Source organism: Rutilus rutilus (genome assembly GCF_951802725.1).
Source record: "Rutilus rutilus genome assembly, chromosome: 10".
NCBI lineage: Eukaryota > Metazoa > Chordata > Actinopteri > Cypriniformes > Leuciscidae > Rutilus > Rutilus rutilus.
Genome location: NC_140215.1, coordinates 16810585 through 16833448, shown reverse-complemented (window position 1 = coordinate 16833448; position 22864 = coordinate 16810585). Strand labels below are relative to the sequence as shown.

General features: G+C 37.8%; 2 protein-coding genes across 3 annotated transcripts; one reads left to right on the top strand and one right to left on the bottom strand.

The window, feature by feature from the left end:
* Window positions 1-20: 20 nt before the first annotated feature.
* On the top strand, window positions 21-7886 carry lcmt2 (leucine carboxyl methyltransferase 2). 2 transcript variants are annotated; one of them, XM_084422287.1, is made up of 14 exons: window positions 21-251; window positions 612-736; window positions 830-911; window positions 1001-1190; window positions 1386-1542; window positions 1775-1964; window positions 2845-2952; window positions 3061-3148; window positions 3227-3463; window positions 3919-4140; window positions 4222-4319; window positions 5096-5283; window positions 6090-6225; window positions 7193-7885. In XM_084422287.1, exons 1-14 carry the CDS (start codon window positions 210-212, stop codon window positions 7265-7267), a joined length of 1938 nt encoding a protein of 645 aa, XP_084278413.1. In that variant the 5' UTR covers window positions 21-209; the 3' UTR covers window positions 7268-7885. The 2 variants fall into 2 exon arrangements, with proteins under 2 accessions (XP_084278413.1, XP_084278414.1); XM_084422288.1 differs by having other exon boundaries at window positions 43-251; window positions 6090-6254; window positions 6980-7886.
* Window positions 7887-13577: 5691 nt separating this feature from the next.
* Window positions 13578-22584, bottom strand: tbccd1 (TBCC domain containing 1). The gene is made up of 7 exons (XM_084422289.1): window positions 22184-22584; window positions 21157-21488; window positions 20917-21078; window positions 18899-19265; window positions 16401-16587; window positions 15122-15625; window positions 13578-14408 (listed from the first exon to the last, which is right to left on the bottom strand). The coding sequence occupies exons 2-7, from the start codon at window positions 21484-21486 to the stop codon at window positions 14180-14182; spliced, it is 1779 nt and encodes a 592-aa protein (XP_084278415.1). The 5' UTR covers window positions 21487-21488; window positions 22184-22584; the 3' UTR covers window positions 13578-14179.
* Between the last annotated feature and the right edge of the window lie 280 nt (window positions 22585-22864).

The window sequence follows — 22864 nt, the reverse complement described above, 5'->3', positions numbered from 1 at the left end:
TTTTGCTGGGTCTCACTACCACTGTTTAATATACCGACCACCGGGATGCATGCAAAGGTTTATTTTTTTGACTCCAAAATTATTTGCATTCAATTCTTATGTAAGGTTATATTTGAAACGCTTTTGTTATAGAGTAATTTGCACACACGCTTCCGCTGTCGTGCTTCCTTGTTGTCTCTACGGTGAGACTTGCACGTGTGTTCAGAGTGATGCCAATAAACAGCAAGAGAGAGCAAGGAAAAGATGCTGCTGTGAGTTTGCCAGTGTTTATATTCTGTTGGGTTTCATTTAAAAACAGGGCCAGCTTAGATCCGTGAACTTTAAAAAGGTCAAATATGGCAGTGAAAATGTTATACCACTAACAAAATAGTATCACGTAGTGTACTATGCTAACAGTAATGTAATAATGCCATATTTTTGCTCATGTACCATATAGTGCCTAGAAGTATGTTATTCAAAATGCAAAAAAAACAAAATAAAACACTTTTCTGAACTTAAGGGTGTATTATCACCCAAAAAGGAAAATCCTGTCATTATTGTTCCAAACTCGTATGACTTTCTTCTGTGGAATACATTTTCCCACTGTTCTTTTCTTTCACGTTTTCACTCAGGTGCAGGGGACCAATGACAGCAGTGTGGTCAGTAAGGTGTCAGCAGCGGCACAGGGCTACTTCCACGATGACTTCCTCAAGCATTTTGTGTGCAAGGTGTCAAGAAGAGCTCCACTGATTAATAGGTAAATGTTTAGGAGACAGTTATTGCTCTTTTAGTGATTATATTCTCATACAACAGTTTTTATATATGTGATGTGTGTATATTTTTTTGTCAGAGGTTATTATGTGCGCTGGAAAGCAGTCGATCATTGTATGAATCAGTTTTTCCATGCTACAAACTCCAGCTCGAGGAGACAGGTGGGATGAAATATCCATGTCTTGTGCCTATCATTTTGTGAAAAATGTGAAAAATGAATGCCCTGATCATATACTTCTCTTAATCTCAGATTCTGTCACTAGGAGCAGGGTTTGACTCCCTGTTTTTCCGGCTGCATTCAGAAGGAGCCCTGGGAGATGTCACAGTTTTTGAGGTTGACTTTCCAGAAGTTGCCCGACGCAAGGCTGACTTGATCAATAGCAATGCTTGTCTGAAGGACACATTGCCAGATTGGGAGGCTGTCTCAAATCAGCAGACTAGTAGGACATTCACTGTATTTATTACAAAACATACAACCACTTAAAATATACAGTATATAAACTATATTGTGTGTGTGTATATAGCCTATATATATATATGTAAGCAAATCTTCCAAAGTGGACTTCTGCAACTCTGTATTATGTCTCTAAAATGTAATAGAGTTTAGTTAGAACATGTTTCTTGCCCATGTGTAGATGCTGTGTTCATCAGAAGTGGTCATTATAATCTCATTGGTGTGGATGTCAGGAAGGAGCAGAAGGTGGAGGCGGCTCTGAGCGGAGCTGGGCTGCAGTGGGACACTCCCACACTCGTCTTGTCAGAGGTGGTGCTGACTTATATGGAAACACAATGGTGAGGATTCAGCTTAGTGCAACAATTAGCACATGTGCTCCTGAACCACTGAGCCTTGGTGCTCATTCCATAGATACAGGTTCAAGTCCCACCTGCAACATATCCTGATCACAATGCTTCTCATGTCTCATGTCTTTGGCAAAAAAAAGAGGCCATATTAACTTTTAAGCAAACTGGTTGGTGCATTTTTCACTTGCAGTTCTCTTTATTTTGTTTTGGTGATTTTCTCTAGGTCAGATGCTGTGATTGGCTGGGCTGCCAGGCTCCTCCCACAGTCTATGTTTGTGATGTATGAACAGATCCACCCAGATGACCCATTTGGCAGGGTCATGCAGAACCACTTCCTGAAGCTCAACTCTTCCATACATGCTCTCAAACAATATCCACACACTGTTGCTCAGACACAGAGATTCATACAGAAGGTATACCTCAAATGAATCTATCTATCTATCTATCTATCTATCTATCTATCTATCTATCTATCTATCTATCTATCTATCTATCTATCTATCTATCTATCTATCTATCTATCTATCTATCTATCTATCTATCTATCTATCTATCTATCTATCTATCTACCTACCTGCATGCATACATGCATATCTATCTATCCATCTTAGTATGTAGCCATGTAATAAGTCGGATAATGTCACCAGTTATTATCCAGAATAAACATCTTCAGAGTGAGTAAGACCTGACCTGACGTATCAGGTGTATTTTATGATAATGATAGGCTCACTTTATATAATAACTTAAGCATAAATTAAATGATTTTAATTAGCTTATGTCAATTTTTGAAGATTGCATTGGCCTAATTTTTTTCTAAATTTTTACTGATTAATAATTAAATTAATATTTTTATTCAGCTAAGATGCATTAAATTGATAAAAAATGTCATTTTCTATTTCAAATAGTAAACATTTTGATAATTCTATTTCAAATAAATGCTGTTCTTTTGATATTTCCATTCATCAAAGTATCCTGGGAAAAAGCAGTTTCCCAAAAATATCAAGCAACAATAATAATAAGAAATGTTTCTGGAGCAGCAAATCAGCATATTAGAATGATTTCTGAAGGATCATGTGACACTGAAGACTGGAGTAATGATGATGAAAATTCAGCTTTTCTGTGACGGGAATAAATTACATTTTAAATGTATAACAATTAAAAGAAAAGATTTAAAATACAATTTAAATAAATCTTTTAAAAACATGAAAAAATCGTACTAACTTTTGAGCGGTAGTGTAGATAGATCACACTTGTTTTTCAGTAAGACAGGTAACTGATCTTTATTTGCCACAGGGCTGGGAAAAATGTGTCTGTCTGGATATGAACCAGTTCTACTTCGACCTTCTTCCTGAAGATGAGAGGCAGAGAGTCGAGGGACTGGAACCTTTTGATGAGTTTGAGGTGAGGGGACGGCCCCATTCTCAGCAAAGACTTTTGAATGATCCCAATATGACCACTGAATCTGATCGAATGCCTAATCCTGGACCTGTGTTTATTTAATGATATCAGGAATGGCACCAGAAATGTTCTCATTACTTCATCCTTTCAGCCTCCAAAGGCTCTGTGACCAATCAAGCCCTTCTTATGCTACCGAAGTGTAAGTATTTGGTGAGATATTTGTGTTATGTGTACAGTAGTCCACTAGCAGAGGTACATGTGCTCTGTTCACTTCTAGCGCCTTCCATCCCACACATGACTCCTCAATGGGCTGAGCATCCTCCTCTGGTCATTCAGCCCATGTGTGGGTCTCCGTGTATAGAGGCTGTCGGTATGGCCTCTGCCGTACTGGCCCCTGGAAACATCCTTCTCACCGGAGGCTGTGGGAGAAGGGGAAGAGACACCGTAGCAAGGGTCCTGATCAAAGAGCAGGGTGGCTGGAAATGTGCCTGTGTGGAGGCTCATGGAGACAGAGGTGATTTGATCATGCTCTCTTTTTTTTGCCAGTGCTAATGGTTTCCTTATTGGAATTTAGCTAAAATAAACCGGTTAGTTAATGAACTCACTTTGTCAAGTCAATTTTATTTGTATAGTGCTTTTCACAAACACATTGTTTCAAAGTAGCTTTACAAAAAAATCATAATGTTTATAATACCTTAATGCCGTATTGTACATATTTAGCACTTTATAGCTGGGAAACAGGATGGGTTACATTTCTTGATGATATAAACAGTTGATATTTGGGATATAGTATTTATCAGTGTATGTGAGTGCACTGTATTTATGCTGATAGCTCTGGACATATTTATAGACGTTGGAAGTTGCTTTTATTAATACATTGAGGTGATATGAAAGTTCAATTTATAACAGTCTGGTGCAGTGACAAGCTTTTTATGTATGTATGCATATCGTAATATTTCTTCTCCTTAGTGGTGAGTCTTTATCAGACGTTGACCTCTATCCCTGGTGGTGGAGTGATCCTCTTTGGTGGCAGAACTTCTCCACTCAATCCAACAGGCAGCATTGTGTGGGTGACCTTTGACCTTGGTGATCCGCAAAGTGCTGTACAGCTATCATTTAAGAACATGATTTGTACCGGCACTGGTCCAAAGCCACGATGGAGACACACATCAACCTTAGTATGTCATAATGGTGAGTTTATATATTTTTTGCAGTTTTTTATTTGCATTGTCAGGAGCAAAAAATTAACTCCTTCTTAACATATAATTCCAGATAAGACATTTCTATTTGTGTTTGGAGGACGTACAGAGAAGGATCCAGTTCTAGGTGACGCACATTTCCTGTGTTTGGAGGACAAGCACTGGACTGAGGCACGTATTAAAACCGAATGAAAACATACATACAATTGGACAATGAGTCGATTGTTCGCAGATGTTGCAAAACTAATGCCGTAATACACTAAGCAAAACAATACATAACACAATTGGGTGAAGTTGTACATTTAGAATTTTAATATAAGCAATTTAGCAGTACTTTAAGGTGTTGAAAATTGTAATTTCTCTTGATTCCATCCATTCCAATTTTTACTGAGCAGTGCGTACATGGATTGACCAATCTGCGAAAGGGTATACTACTGTTTAAAAGTGTTTGTTTTTTTATGTTTTAAAGAAACTCTTATGCTCACCAAGGATGCATTTATATTACCTTTCTGGTACCTTTCTGACTTGTGTGAACACCAACTAGTGAGAACTCTTAGGTCTGCCAACCATGGTTTGTTAACTGTTCCAAAGTCAAAGTTAAAATCTAGGGGTGAAAAATCTCTTCTTATTGTTATCAATGTTGAAAACAATTGATAATTGAAATTTTAGTGGAAGCCATGATAATTTTTGCCATGATTCTTTGATGAATAGGAAGAACAAAAATGTTGTCCAAAAGAACATTTATTTGAATTAAAAATATTTTGTAACATTATAGATGTCTATACTGTCACATTTGCTCAGTTTAATGCATCCTTGATGAAAAGTATTGATTTCTTTCTTTAAAAAAAAAATCTTGTAAGAGCAGTATAATGTTCCTGCCTATATTTTGGAATAGCCTTCATGTCTGGAGGGTGATTGTTAGAGAATCTTTTGTGTGTTTCAATTAGATTACAGTTGTTGGTGCCGTTCCGGAAGCCCGTCATTCCCATTCAGCTTGTCCCTATGGAGGGGGGCTTGTGATATTTGGAGGTTTAGGGAAAGGAGGAAGACCTCTCTGTGATGCTTTTTACCTGAGACCCACATCATCCGGTTTCTGCTGGGAGACACAGAATTTACATCCACCTCCAGTGCCCAGGTTCAAAACCACTCACTTATATTTTATATGTGTGTGTGTGTGTGTGTATGTATATATATATATACATCATACATGCATACAGTCATGCTCAAAAGTTTAAATACACCTTGCAGAATTTGCTAAATGGTAATTATATATGTGTGTTATATATTATGTACATATATTTGTTATGTGTGTGTGTGTGTGTGTGTGTGTGTGTGTGTGTGTGTGTGTGTGTGTGTGTGTGTGTGTATATACATATTATTACAGTCATGCTCAAAAGTTTAAATACACCTTGCAGAATTTGCTAAATGGTAATTATTTTGACAAAATAATAGGGATTATACAAAATGCATGTTATTTTTTATTTAGTACTGTCCTAAATAAGATATTTTACATAAAAGATGTTTACATGAAGTCCACAAACTATATGTGAAAACTTTTGAACAGGATAAAGATGATAAAGATCCAACTATTTCTTATTGTTTAAATACAAAAAAAATTATAATAATTTAGTACTGCCCTTCGGAAGTAAAAGAAGACAGACTTAGAAGAACACTTACATGTTTCCCAGAAGACAAATTAAGTACAATTTACCTTGATCTTCAAATTCAAAAAGTTTTCACCCCCCCCCCCCCCGGCTCTTAATGCATCTCGTTTCCTTCTGGAGCATCAGTAACACACTCAATAAGTGCATTCACATTTTTTTTTTTTTTCTTGCTGTTCACGCTTTAAGACACTTAAAGAGAAATGTAAAGAATGTGTCATAAGAAAGATGTGTGTCACCTCTCAGTGATCGAAATCACAGTCTTGGACTCTTCTTTCAGATATTCCCACTCGGCCCATGTAATTAATGAGAAGTTGGTTGTGGTTGGTGGAGTTTGGCTTCAGGCTGATGGAGTACCAGGAGTTGCTGTAATAAATCTGAACACTGGGAGTTGTGTGGAGATCCAGCTGGATACAGTAAGTTACTCTACTCATGGACTCTAGCAGTGGTTAATGGCTTAAAATAAAATGGAAAATTTTGGCTCTACAATTTCATTGGATGAGCCACTCAATAGGCATGATAAAACGGATATTTTCGACTCTAAATTCTGATTGTTCTCTGCTGTTGCAAAGTCCACAAATTCTGTTATAATGCAGGATGTTGCTATGTTGCTTGGCAACAAGTTAATACATAACAAACATCACTGTAATGATAAATATTATGATATATGCTATATTAGTGTCCACACCAATAGACAATAACATTGCTTATTCTTAAGGCCTCATTATACTTCTGCGTCGGACATACGCCGGAGCCTATACGCCGTAGGCAACGTGTTGGTTTTAATTTATACTTCTGTGTTGTTGTCCGCGTTGACGCGCACCTGGGGAGCATGAAACCCCGAGGGAGGGGTTCTGGCAGACCAATCACAGCGCTTGTGTCTGCGTAGAATTGACGCGTTGTTACATTTTTGGAGAGGTGCACGTCAGGGTACGCCGAAGGGTACGCGCGCTACACACAGCCTACGACGTAGCTACGGCGGCAGTTTGACGCAGAAGTATAAAACAGGCTTTAGCATGAGCTGCAGTTGTGTTTGCACGATTTTAAAATCTTTATGGTTATTGTTCTTGGTGTGAACAGACCTTTAGACTTAGTCATTGCTGTTTTATAAAGGGTCTTCGTGGTCATGGGAAATCTGGAAATATTGGGGAATTTTTACTTGTATATTAGCCACCCGAAGACAAATAATGTATTGTTGTAATTCCTGTAAACTGTTTCTCTTTTGGAACTCACCTTAACCTCCACCCTGTAACTGTGGATCTAAGACCAATACTTTGCTATTTAAATGAGTCAGATCACAAGTAGTGGGTCTCCAGCCAAACTTTATTTTAGCCAGAACTTCGATTTGTGTCACAGCCAAATAGCCTAATTAATGTGACATAGGAACATCACTCCGTGAAGCGACGGAAAGACTGCACGGTGGGACAAACTGCACCCCAGTCCACTGGTTTGCGATAGTTGCCTTTCTCCAGGAAGTACTGATGGCCACGATAGTTGGGATGCTCGTAGAAGATCCAGTAACCATCAAGAACTTTGCAGGAATGGACCTCTCTCAGACGGAACCTCTCCACCACAGATGGACAGTCTTCAATGGACTCTATGGCCTGGCCTGTGAAGTCAGGCTTGTCGTACAGCTGAATCTTGTACTGCATTCCACTCGTCTGCATGGGTTAGATGTGTTTGGGAAAGGGGTGGATATATTTTTGTATGAGGGTTTGGGGTTAGGATAAATGAGTCAAAATGGTAAAAAGACACATGGAATAAGATGCCTCCAGTTTTGTGAATGTGAATAAATAACATATAAAACTTGAAGACTTTCATAAGCATGTTTTGTAAATTAATGTATATTTTTATCTTGATTTGACCTTTCTTTAGTATCCGCTGATTTGCATGCGGAGAATGTTTTATACTATTGATGCCTGTGATATATTCATACAGGTCATGGCAGAAACCGTTCTGATATTTTATGGATTCAACATGTCATACATTTTTATATGGAGTTATGCTAATGTTAGAGAAGATGGCCTGTAATGTCAAAACAAACTAAATTAAAGACCATTATATTGACCTGAAATGTAATTTAGTCCTGTGTGTGGTCCTTTGATTAAAACAAGCTGAATGTTTGCTTACATTACACATACAAGTGTGGTCTTTTAACGAAGACTGAAGTAAAAACAGCTGGCCATATGGAAATTGATCTATTGGCAAAAGCCTTGCGGCCAATCCAGTTAACCGGACATAACAGTCAGAACAGGTCTATGTATGACCTTACACTACTCGCACTATCCCATGGTTTTATTGTGCTTTAACCTAGTAAATTGAATTCAATTCTAGCACAGCATTGTGAAACAGCTTGATCATTATGCCAGTCAAAAAACACAGCAAATCATATGTGTTCCACATTATAAACCATTTAAGTATTTAAAAAAGCTTTATGTCAGTAATGCGCACTGCTACAGTAGATGCAGAGAAATAGTTTAACTTACGACGCGGATTATCTTGCAGGAACTGAGACAGTCATTAAGACCCATCCAGCCGATGTACTCAGGATACTCCCCCCTGGTTAGCAGGTAGCGGTTACCCGTGTAGTTGGGCCGCTCGTAAACCACCCAGGTGCCGCTGTCCACACGAATAGAGTTGCAGTGGCTAAGGTAGGCATGGAAGTCGGAGCAGTCGCTGTCACACTCGTAACGGCGACCCTGAAAGTTCTTGTCCTCAAAAAACACAATCTGAGAGACATTAAGATGATATTGAAGGGCATTGTTGTTCTTGAACAGCCAACTTAACATCATTTAAAAATTGTTAATATATGTTTTTGGCCATGTTCATGCTGGTTTTGGCTGGATGCCTAACATGCAATGTACATTTTTATCTTGTTTACACAATTTTTGGTATCCACTGATATGCTCTGGAGAATTTTCAAGATGTCTGTATTAAAATATGTTATAGTATTGATCAGCTGGTCTACCTGCAACATTAACAAGCTTAACAGTCATCTTAGAATTTAACTAATCCAAAATGGTCTGAGCTGTAATTAAAAACTTTACAAAAAAATAAATAAATAAAAAATGTGTAGGCAGTTTCATAAAAGTAACCTAATTAAACCTATTGACTGCAAGCCAAGACATTTAGAAAAGTGAGTTTACTATCAAAAAATAGCTTTATAAGTCAGTGTCATAATTTAGGCATCATTCAAGTTGACAAAAAATTACACATTTGAATTCCTGATGATGTCATGAGGTATCAACAATATAGCAGCATCTCTGTTTGCTTGGTAGTTTTATTCATTAATTTTTTTCTCAAATTATTTTTTTAAGATTTTTAAATAAAATAATTTGTCAATGTAAAGTTAATGTAACTATCATTATATAACATATCCATAAATGTGCTACACAACTTAAAATCTGCCATTAAAGCTGAGAAGACGAAAAAAATACATTAATTATAAACGTTATAAACAAATAAACATTCAAATAAATATTTTTGCATCTTTTCCATTATATTCAAGTGATTTCCTACTCACCCTGCCCATCTTGAATATTGTATTAAAGCTTGTCTGGAGAAGTTGTCTGAAGTCCAGAGTAAATGTTTATGGGGCTGTTTAAATATGCAGCTCCCAAAGTCAAAATGAGGTGGAGGGGAGGGCCAGATATTCACTTTGTCATGAAAATGAGATCCAAAAATCGAGTCAGTGATTCTAGCACTATTCAGCTTTTTTCCAGAAAAGCAAATGGGGATTAAAGGATAATGACTAGCCTGGCACGGGCATTCATTCACCCTGGAACACCACTGCATCCCACAACTGGACCAACCTGAACCACAACAAACGCAGCACACTGGCCAGAACCCGATGCCAAGAGCAGTGCCAAATAAAGAGCCCAGACTCATTGAATTGTCATGCATGCCATGCTGAATGGCACCCATTACCCTGGCTCAGCTCTTTTCAACAGCACAGCCACTGGCAAATAAACCAACTAACTAAACTAAATCTGGAGAAAATGTGAGTGGTTTGCATAGACTCATGAACAGGCAGTGATCATTTAGGTTTAAAATGACAAATCTACAGTGAAATATTATATTTAATAAAGTAACCTGTCAGAATATGCACACTTACCTGCTACAAAATACGCAAAAAGCATTATGTGTCAGATCATGTATAAATACTCAGTATTCATGATACAGTCGGTGAAAAACACCAATTTGTAGGGAGTCCGAGACCGATGTTTTTTCACTGCATTTGTCATTTTTGAATTATTTGGGTAGAGTAACCAAAGGAATATGATTCATATTAGTTGGCTTAATTTGTTCAGCAAATATATTTCCTTCAGTTATTTTCATGCTTAATTAAGCCTGCTAAAATTTAGGCTATTGTATGAGCTTCTGTTACTTTCATTGTTCATTATATTGCATATTTTATCTTTCATTTAATAGCACAGCACATTTTAAGAGCTGCAGGGATCAGTGCTGAGGATTGGGTCAGTTCAAATGTTTAGATACCAGTGAAATATCACTATTTCTCTACACTATTCTCTGTAATTCTCTATTACAATTTTTATACTACAGCAAAAACTACTAGCCTAATTAATGTAAATTTAAAACATTATTAAAGACAAGTAGTCAGTAATAAAATAAGAACAAATAATCAAATGACAAATAAATACAACAGAACAAAGAAAGGCTACACATGAAATAAACTGTTTTTAGAGTTTTTCAGGAAGGTATAACGGTAATTTTCAGTACATTTGAATAAAGTAATTAAATGTGAAATAACACTGAATATTCATTACTGTATAAATTAAATATAGATGGATCTTTATAAAGTTACAAAAGGTATTTAGTCAAGAGCAGTGAGTGATTTCTTTGTCCTTGGTTTTATTCACATTAAAACGCAGCAGCAGGTTTATTAGACTGCTATCCCTTTAAGACCGAACGCACAGATCCCATATAAATGCTGTCTTATGTTCACTTGAGATATAACCAACAATGTTTACTAGGATACTTGCCAAGACAGGCGTTTTTACATAATTTTGTGTGAATTCGTCCGTACCGCGCAAGACGTAAAAAAATAATTCAATTCCGTTTTCGCGCGCTGTCTGAGACAGCAAACACTGAGGCGCAGTTTTCGGGGCTCGCGCTTCGAATGTTTGTGTTCATGAAACTTCTTGACCTGCAAACGTCCTTTAATAATGTAGGGAACCATTCGTTATACATAAATCAGGTAACACGTAACAGTTCATGTTTTACTTATATATGATTTAGTTTTAATCCAAATGACACGTGTGCTGAGTGAACAATCAGCAATCAAGAGCATGCAACAGAAGTTCTCTCTCTCTCTCGCCAGTTAACGTTAATAACAAGCTACATGCCTCGTTTTACTTTTGTTTGCCATTGACATCCGGCTGAACTGCAAACTTTCCACTTATGTCTTACTCAAGCGCAGGATCGGGCCGATACCGATACTGGTATCAGTGTATCTCTTCCCTACCCATTTGTATTTGGTAATATTCTGAAGTCTGCAGCCATAATGTAATGCCGAGAGAAATAAGGACTTATAAAATTCAAAACGTTTTGAACACTGAGATCAGCTCTGTTGAAATGTGTAAGTGCCATATGACAGCCAATCTGCCCAGCATCTGTTGCAACTTGCAAGGCCGCTAGTTGACAGTGCGCTGTCCAGAGGCGGGGCATATCTTGTGGCATGGCCGAATTGAGTCTGGCCAGTACAGCGGAGCTGTCGACTTGAGGGCGGATCCGCCCCCGAGTCTGTTGCTATCAGGTAGGTTACGTAGGTACCAGACGGTCTCTTTCATAGGTTCACTCATCGCTGCGTAGCGATGCCACAATCGGAGCAATTAGTATGCGGAGAGGACCAATCTGCCACCACACAAATATCTTCCAAAGGAACTTTTGTGACACAGGGAAGGGACAGGGAAGATGTGACACTCCTAGTAGAGTGAGCGCCGGTCAGGAGCTGACTCCAAATGTTCGAAAGAAGGTTCCAATAACCCCTCCAAAACAACCGACAAATCTCAGGTGGGGACACAAACAGGACGCGCAGACCTAAAGCGTCTAACTCCACGCATAAATGAAGAGACCAGACTGTGTCTACTTAAGGGGACCTCGTCTGACTCGTGACAGGTGGCGATAGCCGCGACGCAAACCCTCAAAGTAGTCACAGCCGCTCCGACCACAAACTTATTCTGCAGGAATTTCAGCTCTGAACCAACAGCTGACTGGATCCACTGCACGAGCCATACACCAAGACTCAAAGTCCTTCCACTTAGAAAAATACATCCATCTAACCAGAAGGCACACAAGTGTTATCAGTGGTCTCCCGAACATTAGAGGGAAGACCAGAAGCCATTAGCGACCACCCCTGATCGGCCACAACCATAGCTTCCATATCTCGGGATGAGGATGCCAAATCCTGCCCTGGAGCTGAGACAACATATCTCTCCTGATTGGAATTTCCCACGGGGACCCTTCTACCAAGGAGCTCAGCCCCGAAAACCACATCTGGGATGGCCAGAACGGGGCTACCAACAGAAGGTGAATTCTGCACTCCCTCACTTTGCAAAGGACTGCAGGAATTAACTTGACTGGAGGGAATGCATATAGCTTCAAAGCCAGCCATGGATGAGCAAAGGCATCTATCCCCAGAGGCGCCGGATGAGACAGATACAGAAGATAAAGTGCATTTGCTAAGGAAGAGAGAATGGGAACAAGAAAAAAATCAACGAGGGGGACTTGAACTCGGGTCACCTAAAACCCATCAGTGCCGAATATCAGTGCACTGTCCACTTAACTATATGGGCCATTAATCAGCATCAGTTTGATAAATATTAGAACCTCACTGTATAAGAAACATGGGGGGAACAGAATCAGACGGCAAACAAACCAGCTGTCGAAATCTTCCATTATGAGAGGTGTTGATGTAGTGGCTTAATGGATGGGATCAAGAAAAACAACAACAAGGGGGGACTTGGGACACGGGTCGCTTAAAGCCCATCAGTACCAAATATCAGTGCACTGACCATTTGGCTATTGGGGTTAATTAAGCAATATCAGTTTGATAAATATTAGAACCTCACTGTCTAAGAAACATGGGGGGAACAGAATCAGATGACAAAAAAATCAGTCGGCACAGAGACCGGACACCGTCACAGACAACGGCACGGACACCGCAACGGATTCGAATGATTTGAGATGTTGATGTTGTGGCTTAAAAGATTCTGATTCTATCCTGTATGTGCATGGAGCTTGACCAGCATCAGTTTGAGAAATATTAGGACTTCTATGTATACATATTTTTAAATATACTAAAATTTTTATATATAAATTTTTTCAAAATATTAATAAATACTACAATAGTTGAAGTTACATTCAAATCCAGCACATACTATTAAAGTACCATAATTAAGGGAAATATGAAAAATGATTTGTTTTTTAAAATGGCAACACATTTCACACATATATTCCATTCAGAAAGCCAAAGCCAATCTCTATTGATCTGATATGGCCATTAAAGCTCAAAAGAAAGAAAGGCGGGTGTTGCTATGGTCACATCGTTCAGTTTTCATGGAGTCTAAAGTCCAAAAAGCATTTCTTTACTTGTTCACTTTAAACTGAATATTACAATAGGGCATGTTTATAAAACACCCAAACAATATTACCTTTAATAAACTGTAGCCTATTGTTAGTACAAATAAAATGCTTGTTCAAACATATTTAAAATGTTCACTTAAGACATGAATACATCCAAGAGACATTTTAAGTGACAGCATTGAAATCTGTATTGTGAAGATACAGTTATAGTGCAATTACAGTATAAGGCATTGTGAACGAACATAAAAAAAACAAAAACAAAGCGAAATGTACACATTCATACTGGCCGTGACATTTCAGGAGACAATAGCTGCAAACTCTTTGTTACACCACGTACCAGTTGAGCGTATGACACATTTGTCTATTACTACAGTACATGACTACACGCATCTCATTCCCTGTTCTCTCTAAATTCATATGAGGGCAGTAATCATTCCCTTTTTCGATTTAATTAAATAACGACTCTCTTCTGGTGATATTTTATACATATCAAGCTCTGGAATGACTGATGTCTTATAACAATAAGTAACATTATGCTTAAACTATCAGACACCTGCAGCAATAATACACACTACAGCAACTCTACAAACTAATCCAGCATAGATTTCTCTAGACGTCAACAGTGTAAAAGGACACAATGTCCTTGTCTAAATACAGCATTGTTTATATACATGGATTGTTTTTGACCGCCTTTGTACCGGAAGAGTACTAATGTTTGATAATCAGTTTTTGGAAAGTGAGGGTTTTGATTGTTTAGCTGCTCTTTTAGCAAACTGTTGGCGCCCGTCCCATTGCTTGTTCAGGTGGTTGATCTTTCAGCACATTTAGTCCAGAGTTGGAGGTGTGGCTTGAAGGCCAGTGGTCCAAAGAGGTGGAGGTGGAGGGGTTGAGGGCAGACGGGAGAAGACTGTCTAGCTCTTGTCTTTTTCCTGTCTCGAGCAGCCACTCATGAAACTTCTGCTCCACTAAGGCCTGAAACTGCCGCCTCTGAACCCTTTACGACAGAAAAGACAATGCATTACTACTGAAAAAGAACAAACTTATTGCCCAGGTTATTATGGAGTTACATTAAAATTCCATGTCTGATTTAATAATGCTAATAATGCTAGGACTTACGATCTTGAATTACAATTAATATTTGTAAAATATAAAAAATCCACTCTAACATTAATAACTTTTATATATGCCTATTAGAAATACCAATATATGCCTATTATATAGAAAATTTGTGTTTAGTATAACCCCAAATAGCATGCATCTGTCTGTCGATCTAAGAGAAAATGATTAGAAAATTTGTTCCCCCTAAAATTATAATAAATATTAATATAATAAAAATACAAACACATACTTTATTACAGTATATAAGATGGATGATAAATAGACGCCACAATGTGACAGATCTAGAATGCATTAAAATCAACAAAGCTGTTTATAAAAAGAAAAAAAAGTAAATGATTATTTTAATCTAAAAATAATAATAATAATAATAATAATAATAATAATAATAATAGTACTGTATATTATTATAATAATAAAAATAAAATACAAACACATAATGTAATATATTTTGTTATAATAAACCAAAATAATATTTTGTCATGAAACACACACAAAAAACCCAGTCGACAATAACAGCGACTAGCGTGATGCCACAGATCTAGAATGCATTAAAATGCAGCCTTAAAAGGAACCGAAAAGTGGACTCACTTGTTCAAGTGTGCTTCCTTCACGGTCTTCTGCCAGTCCTCTATCGCCTTCTCTCTGCCCTCCACAGCCTTCTGGTAGTCTGCCGGCAGGTCCCAAGGGAACTCACAGTTATCCCCCTCCATTTGGAAGGGTATCACCAGCGGATAAAACTCAGAGGGGGGCTGGATGTGGTAGCAGCCTGCGTCTGAAGTGGAACCCTCTGCTCCGAACAGCAGTGGCTGGTCCCATAAATTGGGAACCACAGCTAGGCCTACACTAGCCATGTGGTCCTCTAAAGTAGGGTAATGTGTGTGGAATGGGCCCAGAGTGAGAGACACATTTCCAGGAAGGAGAAGGGGTCGAGTGGGGGTGAGGGCATGGATTGTGCAGTGAAAGGAGCCGCCTACAATCAGATGGCCAGCCACACACACCACACGAACGTTCTCACAGCTCTGAATGTGGACGCTGGTGCCCACCGGGCCGAGGACCACTGTACTGTTCCTGCACTTATCCAAGGTCACAGATCTGTAAGATAAAGACGGATGTTGACAGTAATAAACAAACACAACAAAAATGACTAATTGACAGCAGGCTATTGATCAGCATTTATTTTGACTTTAAGTCCAGGCAAGGAAAGGATTTATCCATTGCTGCTATTATTAGAAATATGACAGGATGGTTGACTAGAACTGATTTCTTTCAGTAGTGTGGTGCACATTGACTAGTGCACATTTATTTTACTTTTTTATTAGGATGTTTTATTCCATGTCAGCATCTAAGGCCTGATATTTTTGTGGCAAGAACAGGGTTAAAACGGTTAAAAAAAATACCCAAACAAACAAATGAATAACCATATTTAAAAGGAGTTATAACTTATAAGATACTGCAAATGGTCTTAAAATGACAATAATGACAAACGTATTGCCCAGGTACTTATTAAGAACTTACATTAAAATTTCACACCCAAAATAATAATGCAAGACTTGAACTAGGGTTAATTTTTGTAAAAAAACAAAAACAAATACATAATAAATATTGGAGCAAATCTGTGCTGAAAGGTAAAGCAGTTTATTTTAGTTCAAAAATAACTACAATACATACACAAATGTTAACAGTATAGACAGTGAAATTATTATAAAATAAAATAGATAATTATATAAATGTATAATATTATGATATAATATAATAGACTGACAGAGAGAATCTATCATGGAACGTACAAAAAAAAAAAAAAAGGGCTTTTGATACCCAATTGACAAAAATAATGCATTAATTTTATTCTAGTAAAGTGATTCCTCACCGCAGAGGAGAGAGAAGGTAGATGAAAGCCTCACTGCAGCGGTGGAGTTTGATGTTGGCATCATTCAGCTTTTCAGAGTCTTTGGCCAATGTCTGTTTGCAAATGTGCGACATGAGCACCAGTCGACTTCCTGGAGGAGCCAAGTGGGTGTTTCTGAATATTTTGGCTTTCTTCAAGGTGCCCTCAACTACAAAACAAAATATGAAGAGTTAATGATGCTACTAATCAGGTAAACCATCCATCAATTCAAGCTAAAGTCATAATATAAATTTCCTTCATTTCTCCCCTTGAGGTTCACTTAGAGATGCACCAATTGCAGTTTTCTAAGTTTTCTTTTGTAAGAGTGTTTTGCCGATTCAGATTTTCTTTCAAAGTACTATAATTGGCAGAATATACAAACAAAAATCTACTTTTCTTAAATGGACATTTTTATTTTCATAAAAAATATATATATAAAAAAAGTAAAAATACAGTAATAAAACAAGAACAAAACCAAAATTCAAAGTAAGAATATTAACCAGTAAGAAGTTCGTTCATCTTCAGAACACAAATGATTATATTTTTGATGAAATCCGAGAGCTTTCTGACCCCTCCATAGACAGCAATGCAAAAACCACTTTGAAGGCCCAGAACGTATTCTCGTCGCTTTATAACATTAAGTTGAACTACTGTAGTCACATGGACTATTTTAACAATGTCTTTACTTCCTTTCTGGGCCTTGAAAGTGGTTGATGCGTTGCTGTCTATGGAGGGGTCAGAAAGCTCTTGGATTTCATCAAAAAATACCTTCATTTGTGTTCCGAAGATGAATGGAGGTAGACTGGGTAAACCCAGCCTGATCTGCTGGCGATTTGATTTCGCCCTGCAGCTCAGGCTGGAAACCTGTACATTTATCTCTGCTGCTTCCTTTACAAATTTGCGGGAACCAATCACAAACTGGCTTATCCACCTGGCACGCTACTGGCGGGTTTAATCCAATCCAATTCCAGAGCCGTTACGGCTGTGTCTAATTCCTTTTAACCACTCGACGATGCTCAATGGCTTCTTTTGAGCAAACAAATCACTCGAGTGGGTGTAAATACCACTAGCTTTCATGTTTTTTTTTGCATTACCTGCAAAAATTGCTCGATTCCAATGCTTCTTCTGCAAACCGCTGATCAACTGGTTACACATTTCCTGCCTAGAGTTTTCACGTCACTCTGCAAAGTACGTCACCCGGATCGTTGGTCTGATTGGTTGAAGGACTATCCAATTGAGTCATTTGAACTATGCCCGTTGATCACGCCTCTTGTGCAGTAGAAAATACATAGCAGACTCCCCAGACCAATGTTCAATCTTAAAAGATTGAGCTTGGTCTGGTGATAGCCAGACTAGAACAAATGTCTTACGGGTTTGGAATGACATGAGGGTGAGTAATTAATGACAGAATTTTTGGGTGAACTAACCCTAGGGCTGCACGATTAATCGCAATTTCCATGTAATCGCACTTAAATCGAGATGGCTTATTGCGATTTTGAAATCACAAAGGCTGCGATTATGTTGTATGCGCAGCTTGTCATTGATGTACGGCTCTGTAAACGCTACTCCATCTGAAAGCACTGTGAGTTTGAGTCACTTATAAAGTGAATTTGAAAAAGCAACACGCGTCAAACAGTTTTCCAAACATGAGAAGAATTTAATAACCTCTTGTCCAACAAAAGACAGCATTTAATAACATGCTTTTACTCCGAACTCACTTCATAATGACAGTTGAGCATTCTTCTGTGAGATGATGTGGCTTCTTACACAGAATAAGGCAGTCGTGTGTTTATAAGTCATGTTCAATCGATCAAAGCATTTCAATCTCCTGTTTATTCAGCTACAGCGATAGGGATTTCCTGGGATGATGTGCGTTTATCGTACTTCTGCAGCGGGGCATATTTGGCATATCTGCTTGAGAGCACCCTCTGGTGTTCAGATGGAGCAGCATTTACTACCGATCACCACACTGCACTGACAAACTGCGCATAAAATAATCACAGCCTTTGCCAAATCGCGTGCGGTTTCAGTGTGATTAATTTTAAGCGTAGTAAGCCACTCATTTTGGTACTTGCGACTCACAAGAGGTGGCTTATATATATGGTTATATAGATAAGTGGTGCGCGCACACGCTATTGGCGTAAAACCTGCGGGAATTAGTACAATTATGCACAAAAACGGCCGATCATGCAAAAAATCGTCCGTTTCCGGTCCCTGGCCAGTCGATCGGTCCATCTCTAATATTAGTCAAGGTTTTTGCGGTTTTGGAATTTACCATTTTTCACTCTCCCTCAAGTCATTTTATTAAACAGGCTGTTTTTGTTTTGCTACTGTACCTTTAGCATTTTTGACAACTTTCCGTTCATATACAATTTAAATGAAACTATACCACAAACATTCCTAAAGAACGTTTGATTTGGAAACTTTAAGATAAAATAACACCTACAACTTTATTTCCTTGATGAGAACTTCCAGTTTACCTTGCATGGACCATGCCAGTTTCTTGCCTGTCTGTGAGAAGGTGGAGATACCGAAGGGGTTGAGGCAGAGAGCCTGATGCAGAAACCCCTGGAATTGCTGCAGAGAGTAAGTGCGGCTGAGTTTGGAGAATCCTGCCTGAGACTGCAGTGCTGAGCGGCTAAGGAGCTTGTGGATTGGGTGCACAGTATGGCTGTGGCTCACAGAACCTTCCAGCAGCAGACTGAGGCTCTCTATGGCCTCTGAAGTGAGCTGGCTGTCACGCAGAACCTGTCCCGAACTGCTCAGCTGGCCTGGCTCAACTAGCAACTCCAAGAGCTCAGCCAAGTGTGTCTGGATGAAAGTAAGATGAGCCTGGTCGTCCCAGTTCTGGTAAAACAGAATGAATAAATTAACTATTATGCAAAAAAAGAAAAAAAGAATTCTCTCTATACACAACCATTTTTTAATAAAATAAATATTATTAATGTTTAAATTAATTTAATATTATTTTCATGACAATTAAGTACATCCTCCAAATTCTAATTTTATTAATAAAATAAAAAATAAATAGGGCTGTTGAATGCTTGAATCTGGGTAGTTGATGAACTTTCTAAGTTAATGTGCAATTATTTTCAGGGAAACGCACAGCTTAAGTAGTTCCAGGCAGGTCTTTACCGCATTACAATTCCATATCATAATCGCCAAATTATTTCAGTTATTTGAAAGGTCCTTACAGATTACTACAGCAAAAGAACCCAAATCCATAATGACATTGACCTAGCAAATAAATATAGTAAATACGATAAAAACGACAAATTATTTCCATGTTTTTTGCCATAAAATTATGTTTTATTATATACGAAAAGCACATACTCTCTCTCTCACTCAAACGCACATACACATACTGTAGCTACACTCGCACAGAAATGTGTTGTCAGCGCTGCTCTGACGATTTGATCAGTAAAATAGGTTAACAATTAAAAAGCTACATGACATTTCTCACAAGCGAGGTAATAACAGCTCTGTTCTTGGAGCAGATAAACTTACAGTTAAGATGCTGCTGCCGAACACAGACTCAGAAAATTTACATGCTTAATCTCTCTCTCTCTCTCTCTCTAATAACTGCATTAATAACTGCAACAGTCCACCATCAGTGGGTGAAACCTTCATTACTAATACTAAAATTACGTTTTGGAATTAGCAACGGAGACTTGGGATTAGATGCTTACGAAATTAGTCCCACACACAAAAGCATTTTAAGGACGAAAACCTAACAAATATCTTGAAATACATCATCTAAACAATGTTTTGAGGTGTGGTAACCGTAGTACAAGCAGAATAATTGACTCCGGGCCATTGAATTATTGAAAAATAATGTACACCCGCATTATCACCTCGGGTGTGCATTATTTTTCGAATAATTCAACGGCCCTGAGTCAATTATTCCTTACATATACATTTGTTAACTATTTGTACGTACACATACACTATTCAGAGGCTTAAGGTCGGTAAGATTTATTTTATGTTTCTGAAAATAAGTGTTTTAAAAATACCTCTTTTCTATTTTAATATGTTAAAATATTACTTATAGTAATTTATTCCTGTGATGGCAAAGCTGAATTTTCAGCATCATTATTCCAGTCTTCAGTGTCTCATGATCCTTAAGAAATCATTCTAATATGCTGATTTGGTGCTCAAGAAACATTTCTTACCATCAACTGTGCTACTTTTTTTCAGTATTTTTTGATAAATAGAAAGGTTAGCATTTATACAAATTTTTTAAATATAAATATTTTGTAACAACATAAAAGTCTTTCTTCACTGTCACTTTTGATTTATTTAATGCACCCTTGCTGAATAAAAGTATTCATTTAAAAAACAAATACTGAAACCAAACTTTAAAATGGTAGTGAACACAGCACACACAAACAAAAATAAAATAAGTTTAAATAAAATAATATTTAAAATAAGATTTTCCTATTTTTTCTTTTGATTTATGGTGAAATATGACTCATGTTTTCATAAGATTCACACACACCTTATTTTGGGAGCTTATTTTGGTCTCTCTTTCAGATGAGGAAGAGGGAGATCGTGATCTCGGACTTGGCCACTCTTCCCCGATCAGTGATGTGCGGAGAGAGATTCGGTTCAGCTGCTGTAGATACAGGAAGAGTAGAAACTGCAGTGTGTTTACTGACAGCTAGGAAGACAAAGAGAAAATCATTAGTACAGCAGATCTGCAATTCTGTCTAACAGCACTACGACATTTTGTTATTACCTGACAACGCTGTCTGTCAAGTTCCTTAGGACTCTGGCTTTGAGATAGAGCTTCTGCCCACTCTAATCTCTGCTCTGCAGAACGAGGCATTAACAGATCAAAAGTTTCAAAATACAGCCAGGCAAGCTCCTCTGCCAGCTGCAGTTTGCCACAAGCGATGTGTCGCCACATGTGCCAGCCGAGCCTGGGGAAACAGCCATCCCGTGTCCGGACGTAACTGACCATCTTGCGCAGATAATGCATGCTGAATTTGCTTGGAGGTGTGGCGGGAAGCACCCCGATCATAAAGGGCTCCAGACGTGGCCATACACATGCTGTGTATTTGTCCATTTCTATAGAAGAAAACAGATTTGTTGAAATGAATGAGCTGGGTCAGGAGAAATCACCATTAAAGTGGCAGTGATAATGTACTTGCATGAGTGATAATGTACTGGCAAATTGCATAATATGTTAAAAGCAATAATAATCTGAATGTTAAGACATGGTCAGGGAAGGTTTTCCTGTTATCTCTGTAAAGCTGCTTTGAAACAATCTGTATTGTAAAAAGCGCTATATAAATAAATGTGACTTGACTATAGACGGTAAATTATATTTGCTTACAATGATGTAGGTTCTAATCACCTTAAAATTAGTTTAGACTTGTGTAAATCATTAACAATATAGCCTAAAATAATGTAAAGTGTGAAATATTTGGTTTTGAGTAATATCCTTTCATTTTATGAATGGGAAACTTTCCCATTAACATTAACAATTGTGTAACATATGCTATGCCTTCTTTTTTATCAATTCCATTGTTATTTAAATGTATTATTATGTCAAATGCACTCAGCTGTAAAGCAAAATTCTATTTCTTCTTAATTAAATGATCATTTTCAATAATCGTTGATCATCAATCAATATTTAGTTAAAACGTTAAAGCACATGTGCCAATATTAATAAAAGCAACAACTTTATGACAAGTTTAACCACATCTTTTTCAAAACTACACCAACACAGTGATAATGGACTTAGCCTTCACTCTCCTTACCTGACCATTGAACGTTTTACGGCTTCAAACGGTGGTCCTCTTTGTTTCATGGGTTAAAACATACATAAACATAAATATCTAAATCTACATTTAAACTGAAACGCTTTCAAATTCTATCCACGCTGACACACGCGCGCGCAACCCGATACCAAACGGAGGAGCCTCGCGAACGCGCGCTGCTGTGCCGCTCAAAACTTCATTGTTTTCCTCTTTTTATTCACTCCACCATTGTTAGCTGTCCAGACAATCACCAAACCATCATTTTAGAATAATAAAGTACTTCAAGCCTAATGAACATGTAATGTCTCTACAGCAATATTATCTCTAAGAAAACAAACAACGATAAAACGATAAAACAACTGTTCCTGAGCGGTTGCCATGTCTGCGTCACAACGTGACGTAACACAAATTGTTATATTTGGAGCCCGGCTTCATTTCAATATAAAAGTCATATGATGTACAATATACATACAAACATATTTTACTTTTTTATTCATATTCATACTTTTTTTCCTAGCAACGCGTAAGGATTTTAAAATACAATTACTTGGTATTATTGATCATGGTGATCAAATAATATTGGGTGTTATTAAATAATCTTGAATTATTTGTTGATAACATGAAATACTGAACAGATTCCTTCTCCAGATTTCAAAATAAAAGTTAGTCAATTTAGTTTAA

What these genes read in the sequence shown, in the direction of transcription:
- tbccd1 (XM_084422289.1), bottom strand. Translation starts at nt 21,486, where the DNA reads ATGGACAAATACACAGCATGTGTATGGCCACGTCTGGAGCCCTTTATG. An exon ending in TTGACAGACAGCGTTGTCAG is followed by an intron (nt 21,079 to 21,156) that starts GTAATAACAAAA and finishes TTGTCTTCCTAG; the next exon opens with CTGTCAGTAAACACACTGCA. An exon ending in TACCTTCTCTCTCCTCTGCG is followed by an intron (nt 15,626 to 16,400) that starts GTGAGGAATCAC and finishes TTTATCTTACAG; the next exon opens with ATCTGTGACCTTGGATAAGT.
- lcmt2 (XM_084422287.1), top strand. Translation starts at nt 210, where the DNA reads ATGCCAATAAACAGCAAGAGAGAGCAAGGAAAAGATGCTGCT. An exon ending in GGAGGCTCATGGAGACAGAG is followed by an intron (nt 3,464 to 3,918) that starts GTGATTTGATCA and finishes TCTTCTCCTTAG; the next exon opens with TGGTGAGTCTTTATCAGACG. An exon ending in CATCCACCTCCAGTGCCCAG is followed by an intron (nt 5,284 to 6,089) that starts GTTCAAAACCAC and finishes CTCTTCTTTCAG; the next exon opens with ATATTCCCACTCGGCCCATG.